Source organism: Crocodylus siamensis, chromosome 5 (genome assembly GCF_052110815.1).
Source record: "Crocodylus siamensis isolate JL-2025a chromosome 5, ASM5211081v1, whole genome shotgun sequence".
Classification (NCBI taxonomy): Eukaryota; Metazoa; Chordata; order Crocodylia; family Crocodylidae; genus Crocodylus; species Crocodylus siamensis.
The window spans coordinates 35,523,017-35,549,656 of record NC_143399.1 but is presented as its reverse complement, the minus strand read 5'-3'; the positions used below and the strand labels follow the sequence as shown (position 1 = coordinate 35,549,656).

Genomic DNA, 26,640 nt, shown 5'->3' with positions numbered 1-26,640 from the left:
TGGCGGTATTAGTTTCATGCATAAATAAAATATGTGAAATCTTTGCGCCACTGAAGTCGAGAGAGTTCGATAGCATATGCCTAAACCTGTATTTTTTATGCAGGGCCCAATTCTGTGAATTACTGAACATTTTTAGGGCAAAATCTTACTTCACTTTATGCACTCAAATGGGATGTATCCAGCCATTTTTGGTATTTATGCAAAGTTTGTGATCCTATTGCGTGTGCAGTGTGGATCCACAAGTATCAACACAGCTACTTATCATCCATAATGGGCTGTGCTCTGGCCTGGCAGGTATTGCCTTACCTGAGTGTAAGTCCTGAAACTGTAGCCAGGTAAAAATAACTCTGAGGGGAGAAGGCCACTCCCATGGTTTAGCCCAGTCTCTCTCTCCATTGAGCTACAGCACCTTCTATTTAAATATTTACTGGGCAAAATGTTGGGGATGTTCTTCCCCATGGGAAGCACAGGTCCAGGTTAGAGCCAGGGCCTCCTCCCTTCCAGGGTAGCAACCATCTCACTGAGCCACGTACTGTATAGTTTATTCTCTTTCTTCTGGCCTCACACACATTTCTCCATAGCTGCTCATGTAGCCAACTTCAAAATGAGGGCTGGAGAGAAGATTGAATAATGCCTGATCTGTGGCTTGGTGGTAGGAGTGCTGTTCTGGAAACCTGGAGAGAGTGGTCCAAATCCTCTGTGGCTGAAGGGGTCCCTAGTAGTTTTCTATTTTCTGGTCAAGTACCTTAACTACTATCTGTTGCACTAAACCAGGGGATGCTCAACCCCCAGCCTGCAGGCTATATCTAGCCTGTGGAACCAGGGCATCCAGTCCACAGGTCAGAAAACTGGACAGCAGAGAATAGTGGGAGTTTCATGCAGCTGGATCCAGCCTCTCCTGGGCAGTAAAATCAGGGCCAGGTCCGCCCCTGTGCGTCTAGATTGGGCCACGCTGCCGCCCTCACCCCCACCCACACGCACACATCCAGATCGGGTCTGTGCATGTCTTGATTGGGGCTAGGCTGCTCCTGTCTCTGTCTTGTGTGCATCTGGATTGGAGCGCTCTACCCCCACCTCCTCTGGGTATATCTGGAACAGGGTCTCCCTGTCCCTACTCCATACAACCAGGTCAGGATCAGGACCAGGATGTCCTGCCCTGTGTCCAGATGAGGGCCATTCCATCCCAAATCCCCTCCTGTGCATCTAGACTGGGGTGTGTGTATGTGTGTGTGTCCCATGTGTCTGACTGCAGATGGATCAGGGTTGGGCTGCATAACCTCCTCAGCTGGATTGAGTCAATTGGCTGGATCCAGCCTGTGGAGGGACCTGGCACTGCCCATCCAGCCCAGAGGGCTAAAGGGTTGGGCAGTGTGCAGCACTGGACTAAGCCATAAAAGGACCGTCCTCCTACCCCACCATGGGTTTTAGCCCAACTAGAATTTTGGAACTGTTGCTTACTCAAGTAGCCATGTATGAAGCCCCTCTGGCCAGAGTGCTCAGTAGGCATATGGATGTCTGCGTATCCACATTGCATTTGGAACAGGATTTTGAATTGTGTGTAAATCCAGAAAACAGCAGCTACGTGGCTGGGTAAGTGCAACTGAATTTTACCTTCACTGTCCAATTAAGTTCATTCTTCATTCGACACTTTTGAGGCATTGTAAGTGGTTTTCAGAACATCAAAGGGCTGCAACCTAATATTGGCCAAATAGGATTACTAAAGAGTGCCCTGTCAGTACACAGAGATTTTCTTTTTCCAATCAGTCTCATGGATCTGAAGCAGAATGTTTATTTTTAGCTCAAAATTCTTTTATAGATGTTAAATTGTTCTCAAGCCATAAAAACACTTGATAGTTTGGTGAAACTATCTCTTAGCTCAAAAGAAGGCAAGGGTATAATAAATTATAGTAGACCCCAAATCTCCTCTTCTTTCTAATAAATCTGATTTTTGGACACCAGAATTCTAACTTGCCCCCTGTGGATTAATAAAAAAGGCTGCATTTACTACAGCTGCCAATTCCTTCCATTTCACAAACACTAAATTTATTGAAAGAAAAAAAAATCAGAGGCTGCATTTTTAATTCATGCCAGAGGCTTTGGATTTGAGCATTTGAAAATTATTTTGGTAGCAGATTTACATACAACAGGAACCTGTAAGGAAATTAAAAGCATTGTTTAAGATCCATAAAGGAGCAAAATATATCCTCTATTGGTGACATAATTTGTCTTGAGGTTTATGAAATAATTTTTCATTGGATTATAACATTTAAAGTAATTAAAGATATAATTTGCTATTTAATAAACAATATGTTTTGTAACTTCATTAAGGATGCTGCTTTTCTTAATTGTAATGGTCCAAAAGGTTGTCAGTGAACTGTACATTAACTGCAGAGATAATAATGATTTTATATGCTAATAATTTTTGAATGAATAACTCATGTAGAGTTTTGGCCACATGGGGAAAATAATTTACATTCCTAAAGCTTGCTCTCGTATTAACCCCTTTCCTTGGGAAGACTGGATATCCCGGTGTAAAATGTTCATTTGTTTTGCATTAGTGCTAATGCAAGCATGTTGGACCCACTGGTGTGAAAGGATTAAAAGCAGCAACATTAGACAGGCATGAAAATTTCAGAGAGAAATCCTTGTTAGAGGGACCTTTGGGGACCATGTAACTTGATTTTCTATTTATTGATCAGATGCTTCTTGTTTTTTGTTATCATGGGAAAACTCCGCTGAGACAGAGTCTTATTGCTGGATGATTCTGAATACAAAAATATGCATTAAGAGAACATTAAGGGGTCTGTTCTCTCCTTGGTATGTGCATATAACTTGCATTAGCAATAATGTAGGCTACACTTATGCATTGAAGAAAGCATAAATACTCTGAATATTTAACTTAGCCACAAAAGAATGGAGGTTTTTTTCCCTTCAAGAGACCTTTCAGTGCATTTCCCAGCAGATTTCTGTACTTGCAAGCCACCATTTTAAATTTTTCAGCATTTCCTCCCATCCTTTGAATTATGGGTGATCAGCATATGTGTGTAGGAAGAAAAAATATCTGCATCCTTTTCTATCTGCTTAATTTTTGACCAGTAGCTGTGCCCACATTTGAGGTTCACTTATACACATGCTAGGTCCAGACAATCATTGTGTTGAGCCAAAAATGTAGTCAGCACTGAAGTTTTGTACCAGAGACAGACACTATAAAAACATCAACCAGCCATTGAACACTTCATTATATGAAAAATATGGCATTTTCTACAGTACATACAGTTCATTATACTAGCTACAAGTCATACTGGTGTTGGGACAGGGATTAAGAGTGGGGAAGAGGTCTTGGAGTACAGAATCAGGCACTGGAGGGAAAAAAAAAAGTCTTAGGGACCTACTCCATTAGTGGTCTTTTTGACATTGACTTCACAATGTCAGGATGGGACTTTGCTTGATTGTGTTCTATATCAAGGGTAGGCAACCCCCAACACAGGTTCCAGTGTAACATGTGAAGGTACTTTGCTTGGTACACGTGTCTCAGGCTGGATGGTGGAGAAGGGGTTGGGGCTGCACTGCAAAAAGGATTGGGCCCCTTGCAGCTCCCCACTGTCCACCCCTGGCATCTCAACATCTTGCAAGCCAAGGTTGTGGGTAGTTTTGGCACTCTGGCCAAAAACAATGGTGACCCCTGTTCTGTATGGCAGTACACAAAGGTATGTACTCTGCATGTTATGTAGCCTCTTCAATGTTGAAGTGCCTAGCTGCTTGCACAGTGTGTTATGTGGAGTGCTCATATAAAATACCTAGCTTGAGCCCAAATTAAAAAACCAACAAAACATGTATATAATACTGTGCCTAATGATAAGACTTCTTGCTTAAAGTGGGGCTTCTGTAGGTGAGTGAAATAGAAGTAAGAAATCTCAACAACCTTCCCAGATGTTTACAAGAATATCTGATTTATGACAACATATTTGTATTGATACATGTCCTATGACAATGTGGGAAGGTTAATAATCATATTTCTTAAAAAATAAAAATGAACAAGGAAGTAAAATCTCATGGAGCATTCTAAAAAGTGATCCATTTGTTTGCAAGTATAGCTTAGGAACCACTGTTACCCACCCTACAAATATGTTAATAACCTGGGAAATGTGCATACTATGTCTGTGAGAAATCCAGAAATCACCTTCTTTGTAATAGCAGCTTCCCAAATTTACTTCTCTATGGTTGTATCTACAGATGTATTTGTCTGCGTCTTGGACTAACTGGTTGACAAATCTGTTTTCTTTTAAGTAAAACTACTTTTGAGTTATGAGTATAAGCAGCACTGGAACTTTGAATGCATCTTTCTTTTCATAATAATCTTAATATGCCAGAACTAGATTTTGTAACTTGAAGGGGATTTTTAAAATGTACTGTATGTACCAATTTTTCACCTAGCATGAATGTTGGCAGTCTACTTATAAACCTTTAAACAAAATGATTATAATGGAAACACTGACCCAGACTTACTTATAGTGGCACTAATGGATGCTGCTGTAATGAATAACTGTTACCTGATGGTATTTTCACAAAGAGAGCTCTCCTTAAGCCATTACATGGGTATTTTTTTGTGTTTAGTACTGTCATCTGAAGACCCAAACTGCACTAGGGGTAATGAGAAGGAATGATAGTTTAGATGTGTTCTTTTCTTGAACTGCTGGTTGAATTAAATCTTCCGTTCCCTCTGCAGACCTACAAATCTATAACATCCTTTTGAGATGAATTCTGAAACAGGGGTCTGCATTCTTTTATTCTTGGTCCAGAGATTAAAATTGATCATAGGAGACACAAGGGAGCAAGTTGTAGTATCACAGCTCAATGTGGTTAACGAGGATAGTGCATGGCTTCTGTTCTGTGTGCTCACAGGTTACAAATATTATTGATTACAAGGGTCACTGCAGGCTGAAGGGGGGTTATGTCACTTGATGCTGTTTGGCAATTTTTAAGGGACAAGAGCTATGAGCCCTCATAGCAGTTGGGACAGGTATAGTTTAAATCTGACAAATGGAGATTTATATTTGTGTGAGCTGGCAAAACCCTTCAGGTAGAAATAATGAATGGAAATTTGATAGGTTGTTTTATCATAGGTCAAATGATGTGCTGTAGTAGTAGAAGGGGAAAAAAAAGACTTTAATTATTACCCTTTCATTAGGATGCACTGATGATAGGTTTTCACTCCTAGATCTGTGCTGCAGACAAATGAATAGTGCTTAGAATCTTTTTACAAGGCATCATTTTTAATATATGTAGAGATGGTTTACCTAAAGTGATATGAAAATGCAGTGTAGGTGGAATGATATGGGAATAATTACCTAACAGTCTTCAGAGTATTTTTTTGTTCTTTCATGTGGACAAAACTGGTGTATTAATATTCTGAAGATTAAAGGTAAGGCAGTATAGTGTGTGTTAAGTTTTCAGAGAATCAAGGAAAAGAATTTGCTCCTTCTATTTAAATTTCAAATATAAGATTCTAGTGTTATGCAGGAGCACTTTAAAAATGCTGTACTTCTGTAGTTCAAGGTCAGATTTGAGAAATCTGGTCCAAAAAAGAGCCTGATGTCTCGATACCTACTTGCATTTAAAAGTAGGAATAGCCTGGGCACGATGCAATCTAAAATTCATCTTTAGTGTGACAGATCTTCTGTATCATTTTACAAGTATTTAATGAAATGTACTAAGTGTGCCACAAAGCAATTGGGAATCAGGCTTGTCATTTAAAGTAGCGTTCATAACATGATGTAAATAACTCAGCACAGTACACCAGCTTGCCGTGGAAGCCAAACAAAGCAGACCATTTTGAGTTTCAATGTTCAATTATTTTAGTGAAATGACTTTAAGAAAACAAATATAGATGTAAAGAACATTATAAACATCAAAAGATGTTAACTTTTGTATGCTTTAAAAATTAATCCTATAGTATGCTGCTATTGTGTTGCACATGTTGGGGCAGGTCTTTGGCTTGTGTAGATTGATATTGTCCGATTGAATTTGGTGGAGCCTGTTTTATTTTCATCAGCTGAGGATCTGGCCCATAGTGGCCTAATCACTCACAATAAATGTCAGTAGTATGGATTTGGCACTATTGACTGATTTCCAACCTTTCCTTCTCAGCAGAGCGCAAAACATGCATTTTTTTTTCTTTCTGATGCTAACAAAGCACATGTGACTTTTTTGTCTAGAACTTCTTTTCCATGTGAATGTATTTTCCAACAGGCTTGCATTGATTTTACCCACTCCCAGTACATTTACTGTACGTGAATTATATTGATCTAACTTCTGGAGATTTTGTTTAAATTTTCTCATATCAAAACTTCACATGAAGGGTATTTTTCTGGGACTATGTTTGATTTTTGCCTGCACAAATTCTCATTCACTTAGCTTACTTCCATATGCTATTGTGGGTTCCTAAATGTTGGCCATAATGTATCTGTATGCTGTTTTGAAACAGTTTAGCTAATGTTAGCACTCTGGTACCTTCTGTATTTCACCTCCTTTTCTTTTGAACTCTTTACCCATCCTCATTTAATTTACTTTACTTTCATCCACATATGTCCAGACTTGATACATCTGATCAAATCTCCTTCCTATCGATGAGATGTGGATGTGGCTTCATCCACAACCATTAGTGTATGGATGTTTGCTGTCTCTTAAGATTGCAGAGACATATTCCCAAGGGCCTGATGTTATTCCTTCTGTGTCCAGCTCACCTACGTGCCATTTACTAAGCGGTAGGAAGCCCTGAGGCCGGTAGAGGCTCCTCCAGTGTTGTGCAGCACATTGCACAGGTAAATAATCTCTGGCTGGAGGAAATACAGGCCCCCCCTGTGTCTTTCCTTTGGTGTGTTAGTTCCTGGAACTTGCTTCTGGAGGGGAGAGAGAAAGGAACTGACAGATCTGGCATGTCAGACCTTAAATTGCAGCACCCCTGCTATGCCAGTCCTGGGATGCTTCTAAATGATGACAGCTTGTGCCAGCTTGTGTGAAGTGATCAACCACCCAATGGGGACTAAAACAAAATCAAATTCAGCCCAAGTGTAATCAGGATGTAGCTGGCTCTATTGCCTTTAGTGGAGTGGCACATGGTTATGTTAGAGCTGGTTGTGGCCCCAAGCTGAGATCACTAAGCTCATTTTTCCTTGTGACCTTTTCAGATTTGTATCCAGTATAACATATTTTTCCAGGATGCAATCAGAAAGGTTTTTGCAATATTCCACTTTATTTTTTGCAGCAGATGTTTCTTCAGTTACTCTGTATTACAATTTGTAGAACTTTTGGGTTCAGCAAATCAAGATTCATAGCAAACTGCATCAGCTCTTTAAGTCCATCCATAAACAACACCGGGCAGAACAGAACCCAGAGGGAAGGAAAAGCAGACTCCTGCATTTATCCTTTGGTAAGAATGTGGCTTACTGCATAGTAATCTTTCCTTTCTAGCTGGCCTTTTTCCAGGGTTCGCTGTTTAACTCACTGGCGTCCTTCACTCGACCTTACTTCAAATGTAACATTAAGCATTAGCATTTAATTTGAGAAGAAATATTAGCATTAGCATCCACCTCTTATTTTAGGAGACTATCTCATCCCACTTCAGCAAAGATTTTGACAAACTGGAGAAAGTGTGGAAGACAGAAACAAGAACGATAAGAGGTTCAGAAAACTTGACTTATGAGAGAAATTAAAAAGGGAATGAGTGTATTTTCCCTACAAAAGAAAAGTCAGTGGGTCATAATTGTCCAAGTACATAAAAGGTAGTTGTAGAAAGAATGGCAATCCATTGTTCTCCACAGCCACTGGAGGAAGGACTAAAATGATTGACTTAATTTGCAGCAGAGATTATTTAAATTGGATATCAGGAAAAATTTTCTAATGAGCAGGGTGGTGAAACACTGAGCCAGGCCACCTAGGAAGGCTCTGGATTTTCCTTCGCTGAAGGTTTTTAATATCAGGTTAAACAAGCAGTTGTTGGACACAGTTTAGGTGCACTTGACCCCGCTTCAGTATAGGATTTGGATCAGATAGACCAATGATCTTTATATGATTCTGTGTCTGTGACAATCACTGTATTAAAGGAACTGATTTTCAAAATATCCAGTGATTTGGAGTGCTTCGCTTTGAGGTATCCAGCTAAGGAGGCTATAAAGGGGCCTGAGTTTTAGAGGATCAGTGTCCAGCACTTGCTAAAAATCAGAGCTCTACATGCCTAATAGCCCTTCAGAAATAAAATGCGTTTAAAATCATCTTGTCCTTTGCCTGATCCTTGTCTTCTAATAATAATTACTGTTCATTAAGAGTCCCTAAAGTTTCCTTAGTTGATCTGATTAACAACAGAATTTGAAGTTTACTTGCAAAGGACAGAGCTAGTGGTATTAGCTGAGTCAAGGGCAGGAAAAAGGGAGGGGGAAAGACTAGTGATGAAGGCATATTTGAATTAGGGCTTGATTTAACTTCAGTCTGATGGTGCCAAAATGTTACGGGCTGTCTTTGGCAGAGTGCAGCCTCCATCTGAACAAGTAGTCTGGGATCATACTAATTTCTTCCTTTGTGTGTCCAGATCCTATGGTGACTACTCAAGAGATGACAGTGTCGCTGAATTCAAACTCAAATCTGAGTTTGATTTGGCCTTAACCCAAATCCCAGCAGATATATAGTTTGGATCCAAACACTGGCTACTCACCTCCATATGCTGACATCTATTCCTGTGACATTGTTAACATCTGAATTTGGACTGGCCAGTCAACATCCCAAACAGTGCTAGATTTAACACTAATTGTTCACTGGTTCTCATTGATAAGATATTTTCCTTCATGTTTCTCATACTTCATGTACAGTCTGACCTCAGGGGAAGAAAATGCTAGGTCAGATATCTTGTAGTGTTTCTCTTCTCTTCTCTTCTCTTCTCTTCTCCAAACAGAGCCCTTAGCTGTCATTAGGGAATTATTCTTTAGGACTGCGCCAGTATACCCTAACCTAAAGTAAAGAAATCACTAATAAAAACAGTAAAAAGGAGCAGTTATATTACAAAATAAATCTACCAGGCTCACAAAGAAAACAAATTTGAAAGAGCCACCTGCTGTGGAGATGAGGCAGTAATCTCAACAGCAGGAAATAAAGGGAGAGAAGAGAAAAATACAAAAGCACAGACATTAAAAAAGTAATTAAAACACTTATCTCCATCGACATACATAACAAACAAAAAAAATCAACCACCTAAAAAACATACTCTGTTGAACTGCACAACAGGAAGTAACAAATCTGCCACCATAAAAAGTATTCTCCAGAAAAAAATGAGAGATCCTTTTAAAAATATAAGCCTCAAAAGTATTTACTAATGTGCTAATCGCTAATGGCCTGACCTTGAGAGAGGCAGAGCACCTACAGTGCATCCTCAAATTTATTGGGAGCTGCAACTCTCAGGAACAAGCCTTTTAAAATGTACAGTTGAGTAACTCTTCAGATACCAGTGACTTTTAGTTTAATTTTATTGATGTTGTATTAACATGCATTTTAAGATTCAATTTAGTATACTCAGAAATGTAGTATCTCTGCATCTACAGTAGCATAATTCATTTCCATATAGTTCACATCTGGTTCATTGTTTAGTACTATTCCACTGATAGCCAAATTACCAATATTGATATTTATAAATGCTGTTTCTTAGAAACTAATAGGTTGAGTATGTGACACTGAATGTAAATGGGTGTGTATTATATGTAGGGAAAATTTATAAATTTGACAGAAAAATCTACTGTTTTTATCATAATCTGTCAAAAATCTTATGTACTGAAAATTTGTGGTACAGTTCCTAGTAGGGGTGCACCAGTAAAGATTTTCTTGGCCGATACTGATAGCCAGTTATTAACCAACCATATTGGCTGATGCTGATCTAATAACCAATTTACTTTAAAATGCAAGGCATGTTTAAGCAGTGACATAAACTTTTTTTTTTTCGGGTGCACTCCAGAAGCCTCCTGTGTCACATGCCAGTGCTTAAAAATGGCAGTGAGGGCACTTGAACTAAAGCTAATTGAATAAGCTTTAGTTCAAGTCCTGCTGCCACCATTGTTAAGCATGAGGACACTTAGGCAGAGCAGAGGCAAGTGAAGAGAGGGCAGATGCGGGCTGTGCCAGCCACGTGCCTCCTGCCCTCCCGGCAGTGGGGGGCACAATACACTGCCCCCACTGCTGCCAGGTGGGCAAGGGGTGTGTTGTCAGTGCAGGGCTCCCAAGGAAAAGGCAGCAGAGTGGACAGCCGTGAGCCCACAGCAAGCAGCTTGCATCCACCCTGTGAACAAATATGGCAGGGGCACATACCCCCCATGCCTCTACCGGAGGGTGCATGCAGTGGTAGGGCGCCACCCCCCACCCATGCCTTCTGGATGAGCTGCCCATGTTTTTGTCTCACTCCCTGCCCTGGCCCCAGGTCCTATACAGTGCCCTTAACCCCTCTCCCTGTCCCACTCCCTCCCTCACTATGGGGGCATCAATCCACACCCCCTGTGCCCCTTCCCCTCCATAGACTTAACTGCAGGGAGCTGTTCTCCACACTGCCCAGCTCTTTTCCTGGTTGCATGCATGCATGCGGCCATGCACATGCACCTGGCACCTCCTGCATCTTGCTCCTGGCAGCCCCAAGCAGGACCCTGTGCAGGCTGGAATGCATCCAGGGGCCCTGGCTCCACAGGGGAGAAGTAACCCAGGTGTTCAGGGCCCTGGGCACAAGGCATACTTATTGGTAAACATTATCAGCTATAACGGCCAAAAAAATCTGATAGCTGATAATGTAATTTCCCCTTTTATTGGAGCCGATCTGATAGGCAACCAATATGTTGTTGCACCTCTAATTCTTAGCTGACACCTGAGTTTTTTGCATAAAACTTTATCGGAATTTTATAAATTATGTATTCTCCTTTGTCATGTACCTTTGCTGTCACTCTTTGACCAGACAGTAACTGTGTCTGTTAGTTCCAGACAAATCTGAGAATTGTATCAAATGGAGTAGTATATCTGAAATATTTGATATGGAAGTACAAGTGGCCAGCTGGGTATTTCACTGCATAAAAGCACAGGAAAGAGGGTAGAATGGAAATGTAGGTGCCTTTTGTTAATTCAAAAGGTCCCTTTCAGAAAGAAAACAAAATAGAGATTTGGAAATTCCCCCTGGGAGACTAATTTTGTCATTTTTCCATACAGCCTAAAAATCAGTATGAGGGAGGAAGAATAATGAGAGGCAAACATTTCTAGTAAACAGTTTACCAGTCATCTATTTATTACTTGAATTCTCATGTATTTTACATGTTCACTCATAAAAGAAGAGCTGCTTATTGTTTATGCTAATTATAAATTAACATACTTATTTGACATGCTGTAAAACATTTCTACTCTGATATTTTAGTGAAGACAGCTAGTGGATTAGAAGTTTACCCCTGCTTCCCTGTTAACTAAACAATCATGCAGGGGTTGACCACGAATTTTAGTACTTTATACATTTTGGATTGATGATAAAGTATTTTGCAAGTGTGAAAGTGTTTTGCAAATAGTGTAGCACAGGGGTACTCAACCCTCTGCCTACAGGCCATATCCAGCCTCTGGAGCCCTGTTTCTGGCCTGTGAGGTTCTGCAGGGATCCGTGGAGTTGTGGCTCTGTGTGCCAGATTGGACATGGAGGGCATGATTCTAGCCTGCAGGGAAAGATGGAGGTCATATAGGGCCCTGGGACCTCAATCCTGGCATGCAGGACAGCAGAAGCAATGCAGAGTCAGACCCTGATGTGTGGGGTCCAGTCTGGTCCACTGACAGGACCCGTGCCACTTATCCAACCTGCAGGCCCAAAAGATTGAGCACCATTGCTGTAGTACATAAATGTAAGGGTTGTTTGCAAGGAGCTGCATATTGACCATTAAAATATTGATAATATAGGGTCAGTAACAGATGGCTTTCAGAGAAGAAAGTAATGGAAAATTATACACATGCGCAGTATGGCTGGATCAGATTTTTGTGTGTATCGATATGCCATAGGAAATCTTACAAAATCATGAATCACACTTAGTATGTTGCTACACATGCATTGTGATTCATACAAAAAAATCCCTTACATTAAGATGCTATTTACTGTTGCTAAGTTGAGCTCTCACAATGTAAGAAATTCTAGAATTAAGGTTGCCTGAGCAACATAAATTGGATCTTAGCTCTGTATTTGCTTATTTTCTCATGTTTACAATTTTTAGAACTGTGACATTTAATTTTGAATTTTCATACTTTCTGATGTTTGGATTTAAAGACAGAAACTTTCATAATGCTCTAGTAATTTTCTCCCCTTAGGCTATTTGTTTAGATGTACAATTTTAACTTCACATCTGTTTTTGTCTGGGGGTTTGAATTCAGTCAGATGTCAATGAAAACTACATTTGGTCCTTATCAAGGAACAATACTTATTTGATATGTTGGTTATCATGATTGGTTGAAAAGTTTTTGCCCGAGCATGTCAAATCTGAGTAATCTAGACAATGACTTCAGGTTCAAAAGGCACTTGCAGTTCTGGGGATAGGGAATTTGTTCAGAAAAGGGGAGAGATGCCTGTTTAGAGGTGTAACAAGCACAGTTGGCGTCCTGGGAAACCCTGTGGGAGTCTGTGTTGCGGAGGAAGAGGGGCAGTTCCAAGAGTGTGAGAATGTGCATGGTTTCTGAGAACAGCTTGGGGTGGGGTGGGGTGGCATTCATGAACGTCTTGCCCATGCAAGGAGCACCTAAGTAGTCCCATTCCAGCTCTTGGTCAGCAGTGTGGGATTTGAAGTTCTCAGAGAGGGTAAGCCTGGAGGCAGTTTTTGCTGGTGGAATGCTGTCTCCATGGGTTTGGGAATGATTTCAGCATACTCTAATTTGGGACCTTGGCAGGTGTCCCTCTCACCCACTCCTAGTTGTTTTTCTTTTGCTGCCATGCTTTTGCTCCATTTTTAGCTTTCATTCCAGCCCCTCCCTCATGCTTTTTTTGATGAAAATTTTACTGATTTGATACCTTGACAAGCATTGATTTATTTGGTGCAGGATCCAGCTGGATTAGGTGCATTGCTCTGCATGCCAATACCTTATACTTCATGTGCATTACATTTAGACATTGCCTACTGCAGGGGTTTTCAACCTTTTTTACTAAGTGTACTCCCAGCGCCCATATGTGGAGGGGGAAGGGTGGTGCACAGCCAGATGAGGGTTGGAGGTAGCATGGGGTGGTGAATGGTGACTGCCACCACATACAAGCTCTCTCCCCCACACTCCCTTGTCCAACTATCCCCAGGGCTCCATGCTGCGTGCTTGAAGCTCCACTCTCACAGAGGGGAAGCCCCACGCTGGACTCTTCAGGGAAACAGGGGAGGGGCTCCCTTCACTCCCAGCAGAGTGCAGGGACTGCATAGCTGGCAGTGGGGGAGACAGCAGGCTCCAGTGCGGGGCTTTCTTCACTGCCAGGGCTGGAGCTACAGGCATGAGGAGTAGAGCCTCGGGGATAAGGCAAGCTCTGCCCCCTTCCCTCATGCAGCACTGGTGGGAGCCACACCTACATCAGGCATGAGTGCCCTGATGTCCGTGCCTGCTGCTGCTGCCAGGCAGTGGGGGCTGCATGCCATGGAGGGAGTGTGTGGGGGTCCCTACACCCTGTCCAGCTGAGCTCCATGCTCCTACTGCCCTCCTGGGGTGGGGGAGGAGGAGGAAGAGTTTCCCCCTGTGTGGAACAGAGCTTCCCCATGCCCTGGGTGTGGAGGGGTGGAGGGAAAAGTCCCCTTCTGGGGCTGGGCAGCATCCCATAGAGCCCCCCCCCCTCCCCACACTGCAGCGATGGGGAAAAGCAGGGTGAAGAGTCCCACTCTGGGGCTGGGCAGCCTCACAGATTCCCTCTCCCCACTTCAGGGTGGCGGCAGGGGAGGAGGAGAGAAAAGAGCCCCCGCCCCAAGCACCAATTGGGGCATTCCTCCTGGTCCTGTGGGAGTGGGAGAAGGGGAGGAGAGGGAGGAGTTCCCTTCTGGGGCCGGGCAGTCCTGTGTGCCCAGGTTGCTCCCAGGTGTCAGGGAGCCACTGGGGTAGGCCTGCTGGGGCCTGGCCACCCCTTCTCCCCTCAGCACAGCTTCCCTGTGGGGTACCCCGGCTCCCTGCTTTAGCATCCCCAGGCTTCTGGCTTGAGCCACTGCAGGCACATCCCAAACATCTGTTCACTTGCAAACTGGCTCACTCTCTGTAGAGTAGACTAACTTGCAAAGATTGAATCGATTCAGGCTCAGGCTTTTTGAAGTCTGACCCTAGCTCAAGTGAGAACAGAGAGCAAACTATGGCAGGGAGCAGATGCAATATTTTTATAAAAAGGTTACAGCAAAACAGGAACCTAACCTGTGCTTTCCAAAGCTGTGATTATAATAGATAATGACTTTAGAAAGGAAACAGTGGGTATGGTATGAGCAGATACCAACATCTTTGCAGCTGAGACACTAAAGTTACAAGTCTTCAGGAGGAGGTGATGGATAGCAATAATGTACAACAAAATGTATGGAAAGATTAACAGTACTCGGTCCAGAGGATTTTTTTTGGAGATACCTGACACCAAAAGGAAATACCTGGAGGCAGGAGGCTGGGCTTCCAGCACACTGGAAGGCCAAAATGTTAGGGATAAAGGAACAAGCTTGCCTCCTGCACTATAACTAGCTAAGAATGTGAAGGTCCACTTTAGTTTTACAGAGCTGAACTACATCTCTTGTGCAAGCTGTTACTGTTTTCACATGATTCATTTTTCCTTTTGCTATTCTTAATAAGTCTTGATTTTACTACCGCCTATGAGGCTTGAGATTCTTGTTTGAACCTTGGCTCCTGTGAAATGTGTAGGAGGTTGTTCTCTGAAAGAAGCAAATCTTAGTTGGCAGAATTGAGGATGGAATCCAAAGTTACAGAAGGCTTATGTCTGTATGCTAGAAAACAAATTGCATAACCATTAGGGCTGTGTGAAACAGCACCATTTCATTTCAACTTCCTTTTCACCATTTTGAAAGGAAAGTGTTTCGTTTTGACATTTCATTTAATTTTAAAGCACTGTTCTGTTTCGTTTTGTCGAAACTTCCGCTGTTTCGACGTTTCACCCATAGGCTATAACGGGGAATCACAAAACTTCCTGTAACTTTGTCATTTCTTGCCTGATCTGAATGAAAACAGCAGCCTGAGGCCACAAAGCCTGTCAAGTTTTGAAGAGATAGGTGCAGGGGTTTCTGGGAAATTACCTCAAGCTGCTGACAAGCAAAACTCGTGATGTGTGACTTTGTGTGTGTGTGTGTGTGTGTGTGTGTGTGTTAAGGCATGCTTATACTGGTGCTGGGGCCTCTACAGGCACAGAAGTGTGCCCCAATCAGGCATCCTCCTCCCCTATAGCCTTAGTCCGGTCCACCACTTTAAATAACAACAGACTCTGTTCCATGCTGAGGGGGACTCTTCCCCTCCACCCAGGGAGGGGAGGGGGACTCTGTGATGTACTGGATAGGGACTCTTCCTCCACCAAGCAATAACTGTGCACCAGAATGAGCACACTCTGAAAATCTATCAAAGACAAAACAGAACACCACCTGTCTCCAATCTCTCAGGCGTGATCCCCAAAGGGAATTTACAAACCACTTATGAGCCTATGAACGCCACTTCATCAACCTTCTAGGTACAGAAACTCATGGACTCAATATAGACATTGGAATTCTGACACACTACAACCTGCCGGACATCTAACTCCCCAGGTGCCTCTCCACTTTTACCTGCGCTGCTACATCCCCCTCCCCTCCGCCCCCCAGCCTGTCCCTTACCCCCAATGCCTCCATTTCCATTTTTACTGACTGGCTTTCTTGCCTGCATTGCATGCCATCCTCTGGCTTCTTTACTATTCCTTCCATCCAAGAACAGCACCACATGCACACACCAACTGCATCCTTCAGCACAAAATTATGCACGATGTGGAGACTCAGTAGAACTCCAGATATCTGATGCTTGAGAGGCTGGTGGAGAAACAGAAGGCCACCCATTGGATGGGGAGATTGGGACAAGCAGGTTCCTTAACAGAGCTGAGTGGGATACCATCTTCCTGATCTTGGTGGTTCTTAAGCCCTTCCTTGAGGCCACCAAGAGCCTCAGCACTGGTGATGCCCTCCTTAGCCAGGTGATCCCCTGGAACTTCAAAACCAAATGGAGAAGTTCCAGGGAATCAATGTTCCCTATGGCAAGCTGCTGTCACCAGATGTGCAGACACTGGTGAGGTAGCTGAAAGCAGGCATCAGGAAATTGCTTAATCCCTTGTGGTCTGGTATGGTCTATGTGCTGGCTGCTATGTGTGACCTGAGAATGAAGGGGAGCATCAACAGATGCAGCAGCAAAACCCTGGATCAGTGGATGGAGGTGCTGGTGAAGAGAGTCAGGGAGACAGAAGGGGGGAGGAAGGGGGATGTGGAAGAGGAGGATCCACTGTCCCATGCCAGCATGCCATTCACCAGCCAGTCTTCTCCTCCACTACAGATGCTGCCAATATGGGCCAAGAGCATGGCTTCTATCGTGGGGTCCAGAGGCACCAGACCCCACCATCACTGGTCCACTACTGCTGAAACTAATGGAGTTGGATCAGTGATGACTTTGGTTTAAGACTTTTTAGGCTGGATGCTATGAAAGCATAATAAAATGCAAGGGCTCCAATTCTGTAGGATGTTTAGCTCTGCCTGTTTGTCCCACAGCATCTTGCCCCACCTTGATGCTCTGGTGGAAGTAGCCTGCCACCTTCCTGCATTTGGAAATGAGCTTGCTGGTGATGCTGGTGCTCTCACCGGCAGTTTTGTCCCCCTCTAAGGGTGTCCCTGACAATGAGGGTGAACTCGTGTCCCGCACAGTGTATGCCAACAAAGTTGGCATCGCGGACCACCTTGACCATATTGGCCCCATTGTCAGTGACCATGAACCCATGGGTGAACTCTCCGTGCCCAGTGAGCCACCCCTGAACCAAGCGGTTCATGGCCCCCATGATTTGGTTGCTGTGTGAGACTCATTCATCACCTTGGCTTGAAATAGAGCCCACCAGTAGCCTGAGTGGTTGCACCAGTGCCCTGTGAAGGAGAGGTAGGTGTGTTCTCTACCCTGGCTGCTCCAGATGTCTGAGGTGAAGTGTAAGGTCACCTGCCTTGCACAGCTTGGCAGGTGACCCTCAAGTACTCCCTGCATGCCTCATACAGGGAGGGCATCACTGTCCCATTGAAAGTGGTGCATGCAGGCACTTGGTATGGTGGGGCCACGAGTACCATGTGCCGCCTGAACCCTGGCCACTCAATTATGGAGAAGGGCTGGCCATTCACAGTAAGCATCTCCCCAATGGTCTGGGTGATCTTGCTTGCCTTTGCAATGTGCTCCCCTTTCCATCCACCTTTCCCCCACTATTCCAGGCTGGCCTGCCTCTGTTGCAGGGGGATGGGGGCTTTGGAGTGAGAAGGGGACTTCTTTTTGGGCACACTCCCACTGGTGCCAAGCTGAGGAGGAGCAAGGGCAAGGGTGCCTCTTGAGATGCATCAGCATCCCTGTGGTGCTTATGTGTTTTGTTCCCTTGCCCCAGCTGGTTTTGACCTGGCAGTGAAGGCAGATAGCATATGTGAGATCATCTGCCAGCTCAAAATGATCCTAGACCACACTACCCCCTCACTTCTGGGGTGCAGGTGTGGATGCTGTATTTTCCCCCTCCTCAGCAAGCAGAGGCACAGCAACAGAAGGAGCAGACTCAGCTGAGCCACTTACCTTCTCAGCACTCCTCCAAAGTGCCATCGGAGGAAGGACACCTGGCTCTAGGGGAAACTTTATGTAATACATTACATAAAATTATCTACATATATGTGTATTTATGTAGTGTATGTAGTTATGTAATAAATAAAATATATAAATGTATGTAGTATGTGTTCCTGAATAAATTCTATATTATAATATGCAATATATGCTGTGATTCCCTGCACAGTGAATAAAATGCACACTGTGAGAAAAAGCACAGATTTGTTTTTTGGGGGAAAAGAATCAAAATAGACTAACAAAAACAAAATGAGGATTTTGGTGGAGGAATAAATTGAAAGGAACGAATGAATATAATAATAAAATAAAAGAGTATAGAAAGCAAAAGGTATTGAATCCCACTTGGAACAGGCAAGCAAGTAAGAAATGATAGCCTTTGTCTGACACTGCTCTGCTGCTGGAATACACAGCTCAGTAACTGACCACAAGGTAGAAAGCAGCTTAGTTCAAACCATGTTGCTTTTTTATGCTGTTTTTCCATCCATCTCCCAGAGTACTAGGATTGGAAGGGATCTCAGGGAAAGCGCACAGTCACAGCTACACAGTTACTATCAGAGCAGTCCTTCCCCCCGCTTCCCCCTCCCTCTCTTTAATTTCTGTTTCCCTGCAGGCAAGCCCAGCTTTAAAACTCGAAACATTTAAAAACGTTTTGACTGCCCTTGTTTCATTTTGAAGCCTTTTGTTTAATTTTGATTTTGCTGTTTTGAGCTTGAAATGAGTCGAAACAGCATTGAAATGGAAATGATACAGCCGGCAAAATTTCTCACAGCCCTAATAACCATTTCCTGGTTCCACCAGGACAGTGCCAGAAACATTGATGAAGCTGCAGCTCTAGGTAGTTTCCTGTCAGATAGATAAGGGGTCCCTTAGTGCAGATGAAAGAAATATCTGTTATTGTTAAGCTTTGGTGTATGTACTACACAGAAGATTTTGAAATGATCTACTGTTTGGGGACAGGAAAAACAAGCTATTAAGTAAGATAGGTCTTGTTGATAGCTTTCACATGGATTTGGAGAGAAGATAAAATACTGAGGTTAGTCTCTGAGAAAAACCTAAAGGGAAAGGCTTAGGTATTTCCAGTGGGTGTATATTGTATATAGCTACTGGCCATTTGGTATGAGTGTGGGAATTTGCTCTTAAGAGATCTCTATAAGTTATCTTTAAAGGAAATTCCCCCTTGGTGTAGAGGAATCTGCAAGTAATCTCTCTCTTGGATTGTTATATTGATCTAAATTGTATGTATCATGGGTGACTGTTTTTCTCCAAATTGTCTCTCTTCTGTGCAACTCTTTTGCTCTAAATTCTTTTTCCCCTGTGTAGTTATTTTTCTTCAAATTATCCCTCTCCTAGGTGGCTGCTGGCTATTTATCAATATTTGATCTTTCTCTGAAAGTGTATTTCTGCTGGGTGGCTGTTTATTACCAAAGGGTGTCTCTCCAGGGTGGCTGTTGGCTCTGCATCAGTTCTTGAACTCTTTCTTTCCCCTATCTCATGGGTGACTACCAGCTGTAAAAGGTATTCTCTCTCTCTCTCTCTCTCTCTCTCTCAACAAAAGTAATTAATTTTTTGCATGGCAAACATCCCTTTGAAAGATGATGCGTTAGAGTCCAGTACAGTCCCTGTGAAAGCATAGGAAAAGGCTGTAACTGTGCCAGTCATATACAGGAATGGAGGGAAAATCTCTGTGCAGGTCCTTCGAATGTAAATATCACAAAATTGGTTTTCCTGGAGCAGTCTGCGAAATGAAAATAGCAATACAAATAGCAGCAAATGCCACCTAGAGAATTGGAGCCCTTGCATTTTATTATGCTTTCATAGCATCCAGCCTAAAAAGTCTTAGACCAAAGTCATCATTGATCCAACTCCATTAGTTTCAGCAGTAGTGGACCAGTGATGAATGCAGCCCATTAACATTATAATTTGACTTGATTCTGCTCCAGTTGCAGTCAGTGAGAGTTAAGTCATTAACGTTAATCAAAGCAGAATTACAGAATCAAAGCCAGTTAGAGAAAATCTGAAATGTCCCCCCCCAAAAAAGTTTGGTTTGGAGAGTTTGTACATATTTTTATATAGGGAAGACAGAAATTAGGCCCATACACTTCCTGTTACCCTGGTTCGACCTCATGCTAGTTTTGCAACTGGAATGATGATGAAATGTATGTCCTTTGAATAAAGTTGTGTAAGTTCCAGTAGCTCTACTCACTCCCCCCACTTCTTGAGCAGAAGACTAAGAATTGAGAAAGAGAGAGAGGAAAGCAGAATGCTGAAGGGCCTCTTACTGTGTCTTGGGCATTTTAAAATGATAATGTGCAAGAAGGAAACAATCACAACCTATACAATTTTGGGTGCATTTCTTATACATATTTTACACACTGCAATAAATATACATCAGATATATCTGCCAGCAACTCAGCATATCCATTATTCACTGTTCATTGCTTGATATTCCAACTGCCTGGGGACATGTGATGTTCGGGGGGTCATGATAGGTTATACCTTCAGTTTGCACAAGTGTTTTCTTACCTGATTTTTCTCAACATCCAGCTACAGACATGTAGTATTTTCCACCCCAAGTCATGAGTCGTGCAAATTTCTTAAAGAAGAGGAAGAGTTTTGTCTAAAAATCCTCATATTTTTTAAATAGATTTTCTTTATTATTTGCTTTCAGTTTTGAGCCTTAAGGGTTTACTCAGGTCCCGTTTGCAAGGTTTTCTTTGAAATCACTGGGATTAGAAGGATTACTTTTATTTTGTCCTCTGCTTCCTTGCCCCCGATCAAGTGATCCACTTGAGTCCAGGATCTGGGTCTGTGAGCAAAACTCCAACTTTCATGGGACTCATAATAAAATATTTGGTTCATATAATTGAGGTCTGACCTTATGATGTCAGGAAGCAGCTTTGTATGGCTTCAGTGACACAAGATTGCCTAAAGTCTTCTCTACCTGGGGGAAGATTTCTCTCACTTTATTGCTGTTTCCCAGTGAATTGACTGGGGCTTCCCAGAGGCAACCGGCATGACTTAGTTTATAAACACATGCCTTCCTTAGTGCAGGATCAGCTATATAAGGATGCGTCCTGGAACAGATGTTTCCTGTTTTCCCACAGGACTGGGCCCCTGCTATTCCCAGGGCTTCAGGGGTCCAATCCTGCAGGACCGCTGCAAACGGAAACTGATTTGGGGCATGCCTTTGCAAATGGGGGAACATTTCTCAAGATGTATCCCAAGTTGGGGGTGCAGTAGTGCTGTATGCATACCCTGCCAAGGGCTTTCTGGGCTGTGCCTCTGCAAGCAGGGGCACCTGAAGTCCCAAAAGCACCTCCCTGGGGTTCCCCCATTTGCAGAGGTGTGTCACAAGTGTGACATGCAAACCTGGGAAATCTCCATCTGGGGGATTCCCAGGGCAAACCTGTACGGGCATGAACCTTGCTGGGAGATCCCAGGGCTTCAGGGGCCTGTCTGTACACATCCTGGGAATAGTCCTGTAGGGGAATTCCCAGGGTGTGCAGGATCAGGCCCCTGAAGCCTCAGGAATGCTTGCCTGTGGCATGTGGAGAGCTCAGGCAGCTTCAGGCTGCCTGCACTTTCACACAGGTCCACCACAAAAAAACAGCACAAATTTATACCATCTATTGTTGTGGCCACAATTTTAGGGATTTGTGGCACTACAAAGGGCATGGACATCTGTTTGCTTGTGGTTTCTGCCTCCACAGAAACAATGTGTATTTTCATCCTTAGATAACTGAAGAAGCAGAAAAGGTAACATGCAGTGCTCAGGGCTGGGGCAGTTTATTTACTCATCTGAGTTGTACCATTGACTTCAGCTGCCGTCTACATCAATCAATATACTCATACAGTGTTTTATTAATGCATGGTTTATGTTCAAAAGTCAAAACCATTGTTGAAAACATCTGGATAGATCATACAGTTTAGATGAAAAACAACAGTCTGTTTTATCTGCTACCTAAAAGCCTGCATAGCAATAGGAAATGTTATCTTTTCGTTCAGCTGTGAAATCTCTCTATCGGCTATAAGTATGTGATATTAATAACCGTTAATAAATGGGCAATAAGGATTTACAGGTTCCATAAAAAAACCCATCAGGAATGCCCATTGATGATGTCTAAGTTTCCTTAAGTAGGGTAGCTTTGCTAATCATGCTCCTTCCTAATTGATTAAACTGGTTAATGTTGTGATGTTCTTTGGAAAAGTTCTACAGTTAGGTGTAAAGATGCTGGAGGGCTTCAAGGATGTTTCTGCCTGGCTTGCTTCTTGTTTCATCATCTTTGAAGTTTTCAAAGAAGTTATGACATGTTTAAAATGTATGCCTTAGGTTTACCAGAACCAAACAAAGACCATATATTTGAAGGATTGAGAACAGATCAAGGCTTCTACACATCTAAAGATTTTCTACCGCTGATAGCAATGGCAAGCAAACCAGGTATGTGCACGTGTGTATTTGTTGAATAGAATTCAGTAGATTGTTGGCAATTTCATTATTATTCCTTGGAGTGAGCAAGTTTTATTTCTGGCAGTTACATGTGTACCTGCGTTATCTTATTCTGCCCATCACAGGCCTACTTGGGCCCTGTGTGCTGCATGGTGGTTTCAGAAGGCAGCATCAGTAGCTGGGCTGCATGTGGAATCAGTGGCATCTGGGCTGGTAGCTCAGTGACTGCTTTTTTTTGCCCCTCCCTCCATTCCCCTAACTCAGCACAAGAGGCTTGTGCCCCAGTCATCCTCCCCCCATCCTCAGTATATTACTGCTGCTGCTAGCAGAAAAAGGATCTAAAACTGTGTACGTCACAAAAAATAAGCTTCTGCAGCTACATAAGAGCTTAGGCACATTGAGGTGAACTAGGACTTGGGCTATGGTCCCTGCAGTCTTTGTATAACACAAGGCAAGCAAGGGATACAGGGAGTCAGGGAGATAATGTTAGTCAGCATGGTACATGGTGGCCTTAGGTTGTGGTTTGTATCATGCCTTTTCATATGCTAAGACTCTGCCTTTCTTAAATAAATTACTACATGGCCAGGGATGAAAATAGTAATGTGTTAGTAATACGAGCTTGTTACAGATGTTTTAAAAAAAAAAAAACCCAAAAAACTCCCTTTACTGGAAGAAGCAGCAGTTTAGTTTGATCTGGCTCCTCAGTGTCTGTATAGATCAAGTGCTTCAGCAGGGTTTTTTGGTGCTTTTATCTAAAGCTAATTCTAAATCAGCTATTAGATAAAAATACCAAAAAACCCACTAAAAGTGCCCAATCTCTACAAACACTGGATGGGCTGGGTCCAACTAACACAGTGCCTCATCAGGGCATGTGCTGCACTGTGTGTGGGAGTACGCTAAGTTTAAAGGAAAGCACCTTTTTTTTTTAACGTCTGCCAGCAGCCATGGTGATTTCTACATTCGGTTCTATACAATGCAGTCTATATACAGTAGTCACAACCATCATCATTTGCAGAGTGAATCACTACAGTACATTAACAAAGAATGTGGCTGCCTAGAGTTTAGAGTTTCACAGAAATAGAGTCTTAAATAAGTTAGTCGCAACAAATTCATTTTCTGCTTATAAAAATGTAGCAAATTCTTCCTTTTTACTTCAAATTATCTGTATTCCAGAGGGAAAAAGCCCTGTTCATCCTTCCTCTGATATGAGAAGTAGATTACTTCTTTGTCTGTTTTTAATCCAAAAATAAATTTAGAAACAAAAAAAATGGGTGTGGAGAAGACAACTTTGTGAAGACAGACTTACAGACATGTAAATAGTTTGTTGTTCAACTAGGAAAAACTAAACCCACAACAAATGAAAACCACAATGTTACCACTGCTGTAAAATATACAGGTTTATATTATACAATTATTTATTTTAAAAAACCCAACTATATAACAATTTTTGCACTTAAAACATAACAATTTGCAGGACTAAATTCTAAGTTCATTAAAAATGAGACTGCACGCCTTTTTTGCCAGGATAAATCATGGTGTGCATTAGAGTCAATCAAAAAAGAGTAAGGATCAACATTAAAAGGAACAAACTATGAAGTTCTATAACTTCTGTAACTTATTTTTGTCTTTAGACAGCAGTTTAGTATGCTCTGTTAATTAACTGCATCTTTTTAATTATGTTGATTTCACCTCATACTATTTAAAATACAGATTTTGAAAATAAGACATTTTTTCCCCTCTCATTTCCAGGATATCAAATTTCCAGTTGTTTGAATTGCCAAGGCTAAAAAAAATTACTACATTTACTTGAATAGAAGATGACCCTGATTATAAAATGATGCCCAAATAATTAGATGTTGTATATAGAAAATGTATACATTTGCCAAAATTTTCCAGGTATATAATTTAATTATTGGAGGTTTGCCTTGAATTTATCCCCCTCCAACTGCTACAGCAGGGAAGATAAATATGGGAGGTCAGTTAGCCCCTTTGCTCTCTGCTTCCCCCCAAACTTTTCTCTAGGCAGCCCTTTCCCCCCTCATTACTGTCAACCTGTGCTCTCCCTGAGCACATGGGTTGCCTATACATGTACACTTAGGCCGTTCTGAGGCACTGTAATTACAATGCATTAGAGCAGACTCTCCAAGTCTGCTGGAGTGTAGTAATTACTGCGCTCCAGCAGACTCCAGTGTCACGTGTAACAACGTCCCCACACTGAAAAACGCTGGCAGGGGCATTTAACTAAAGCTCATTTGACGACTTTTGTTAAAGTGCCCCTGCCACCATTTTTTATGAAGTCATTCAGAATTGATGCGTGTAACCCTTTTTTGAAACTGCTACAACTTTTAGCACAGGTACTCCAGAAACCCACTTTTAAGCAGCACCTACTTGTACATAGTACAAACTATGTGTGATATTAGTCCAAGGCCAAAGGCTTGTGATTTACCATATAACTCATTGGGCTCGGCGTTACCAGAGTCAATAGGATTTCAAGCCATGGTGACCCCCCAGCACTGCTCAGGATATGTGTATACTTCATGTACCCCCCCACAAAGGGTCTATGTGTTAATTAGGCTCTCACTTATGACTGGAACTGGATGTTCTTATCACAAATCCTGGGATGCTCCAAACATTTATATACAAATGAGGGCACAGGGCAAGCTTTACCTCATGGAGGGTGGGGTCACACTAATCATATGTGCAAGGCTGAGAGAGGGGGTGACAGAGGGATTCTGGGTGAACTATTTGGGGCACTGTTTGGTGATGTTTGCTAGGCATTTAAGGCTGGTGGTGAAACAGCTGTGGGAGTGAAGAGGAAGTCAACAGGTATTCAGTGTCGTAGTTCACCATGACTTGAAAAGGTCTCTGCTAAAGGGAACTGTGATTAATGGTCACTACCATCTATTCTATTCAGATTGACTGCACTAATATATCCTTGTGGTATGTTCCCATCAGCCTGTTTGCCCATTTTAGGTCATGTGTTTTATAGTCCTTCTCAGTGTTGACTGCATTTAAGCGATTTCATAGTTGGTTTCCATTGCTGAGCACATGCTGTTTTGGCAGCAGTATAATGATAAACAGTGCATTTAATGAGGTTTCCTTGTATGATCACAAAAACTGTGATTATAAGAGGAGGAGATTTTTCCCCCCATGCCAGTTAGAGAGGGAGGAACCTTTTCCCCCCATGCCAATTGGAGAAGGAGTAACCTTGTCTTGTATTCGAGTAAATATGGTAATATTTTCTGCTTAATTGCAAGATTTGCCCCAAGCTATCTTTTTATTTCCACCCCATTTTTTATTAACTTATTTTTCCCAAATCAGTTCTAAGTAAATCAATGTCCTCATTAAAATAAACAAGAGTGTGTGCATGTGCCTCTGTGTGTGTGTGCACAAGCACTTGCATGTAAAATATAACACTGATGCATGCGCACATATGCACACACAAACGCATACTATTGAAAACTCCATTCTTGCAAATAGATATACATGTGCCTAATTTGTATAGGTGAGTAGTCCAGTTAACTTTTAGGCCTCAATACTGCAAGTCCCTCCCTGTGGGCAACCCCTTCCCCCCCACCCCAGCACCTATGCAGGATTGAGAAATAAAGAATTAACAGTGAAACAAAGAATTGAATGGGCATTGTGACAGATCTACTTGATCAGTTTCTGTCAATTTACCACCTTTTAATAGAAGTGAATTCATCTAAGAAAAGTTAGAGATAAATTATTTTAGATGGGAATAGATCTAGAGAAAAGTTAATGGAGGCTCTGTGACAGACACACACATAAATATGACATTTTTTGCTATAATTCACACACCTGCTGAAAGAGAAGGGGTTTTGTGTATTAGGATGTCCTGTTTTTGTTTTTTGTTTTCTTTTGCAGGTCAAAATGTAAAGAATAGTTTTCTTGAAAGAAATCAATATTTGTACTTCTATATGTTCTTGCTGTGAAAATTCACAGCTGGTATAGCATGAAGTTAAGAGTTATAGAGCACTGATTATATGGTCAACATAAACTCTTCTGAATGAAATCATCATCGACTCATTGAGATTATAACTTCATACTATTTATGGTATCATTTAAAAAATTATAGTAATTTGTCTAATCAACAGTTTAGTTACATTTAAGCTGATGTTAAAGTGCAATCCAATATATGGAGCACATGCATTTAAGAATCTCTCTCATAAGTGAATCATCAAATAGAAACCCATGGATAATGAACACCTAAAGTCATCATTTTCTCCCTGTACTTCTTTTGCAAAATAAGCCTGTAGAAGCTCATATAGGGTAAACATTTTTGCCTGGAGATCTCCTAAAAAGTATTATAATAATAATCT

At 42.2% G+C, this 26,640-nt stretch overlaps 1 protein-coding gene across 5 annotated transcripts in view; it reads left to right on the top strand.

The window, feature by feature from the left end:
* DPYD (dihydropyrimidine dehydrogenase) overlaps positions 1-26,640 on the top strand; it is a 685,692-nt gene that overhangs the window by 302,300 nt on the left and 356,752 nt on the right. For all 5 annotated transcript variants that reach the window (XM_090050053.1, XM_090050052.1, XM_090050055.1 and 2 more), the window contains one exon: positions 22,184-22,291. In XM_090050053.1, the coding sequence (XP_089906179.1) occupies positions 22,184-22,291 (108 nt within the window). The remainder of the gene's footprint in view (positions 1-22,183; positions 22,292-26,640) is intronic.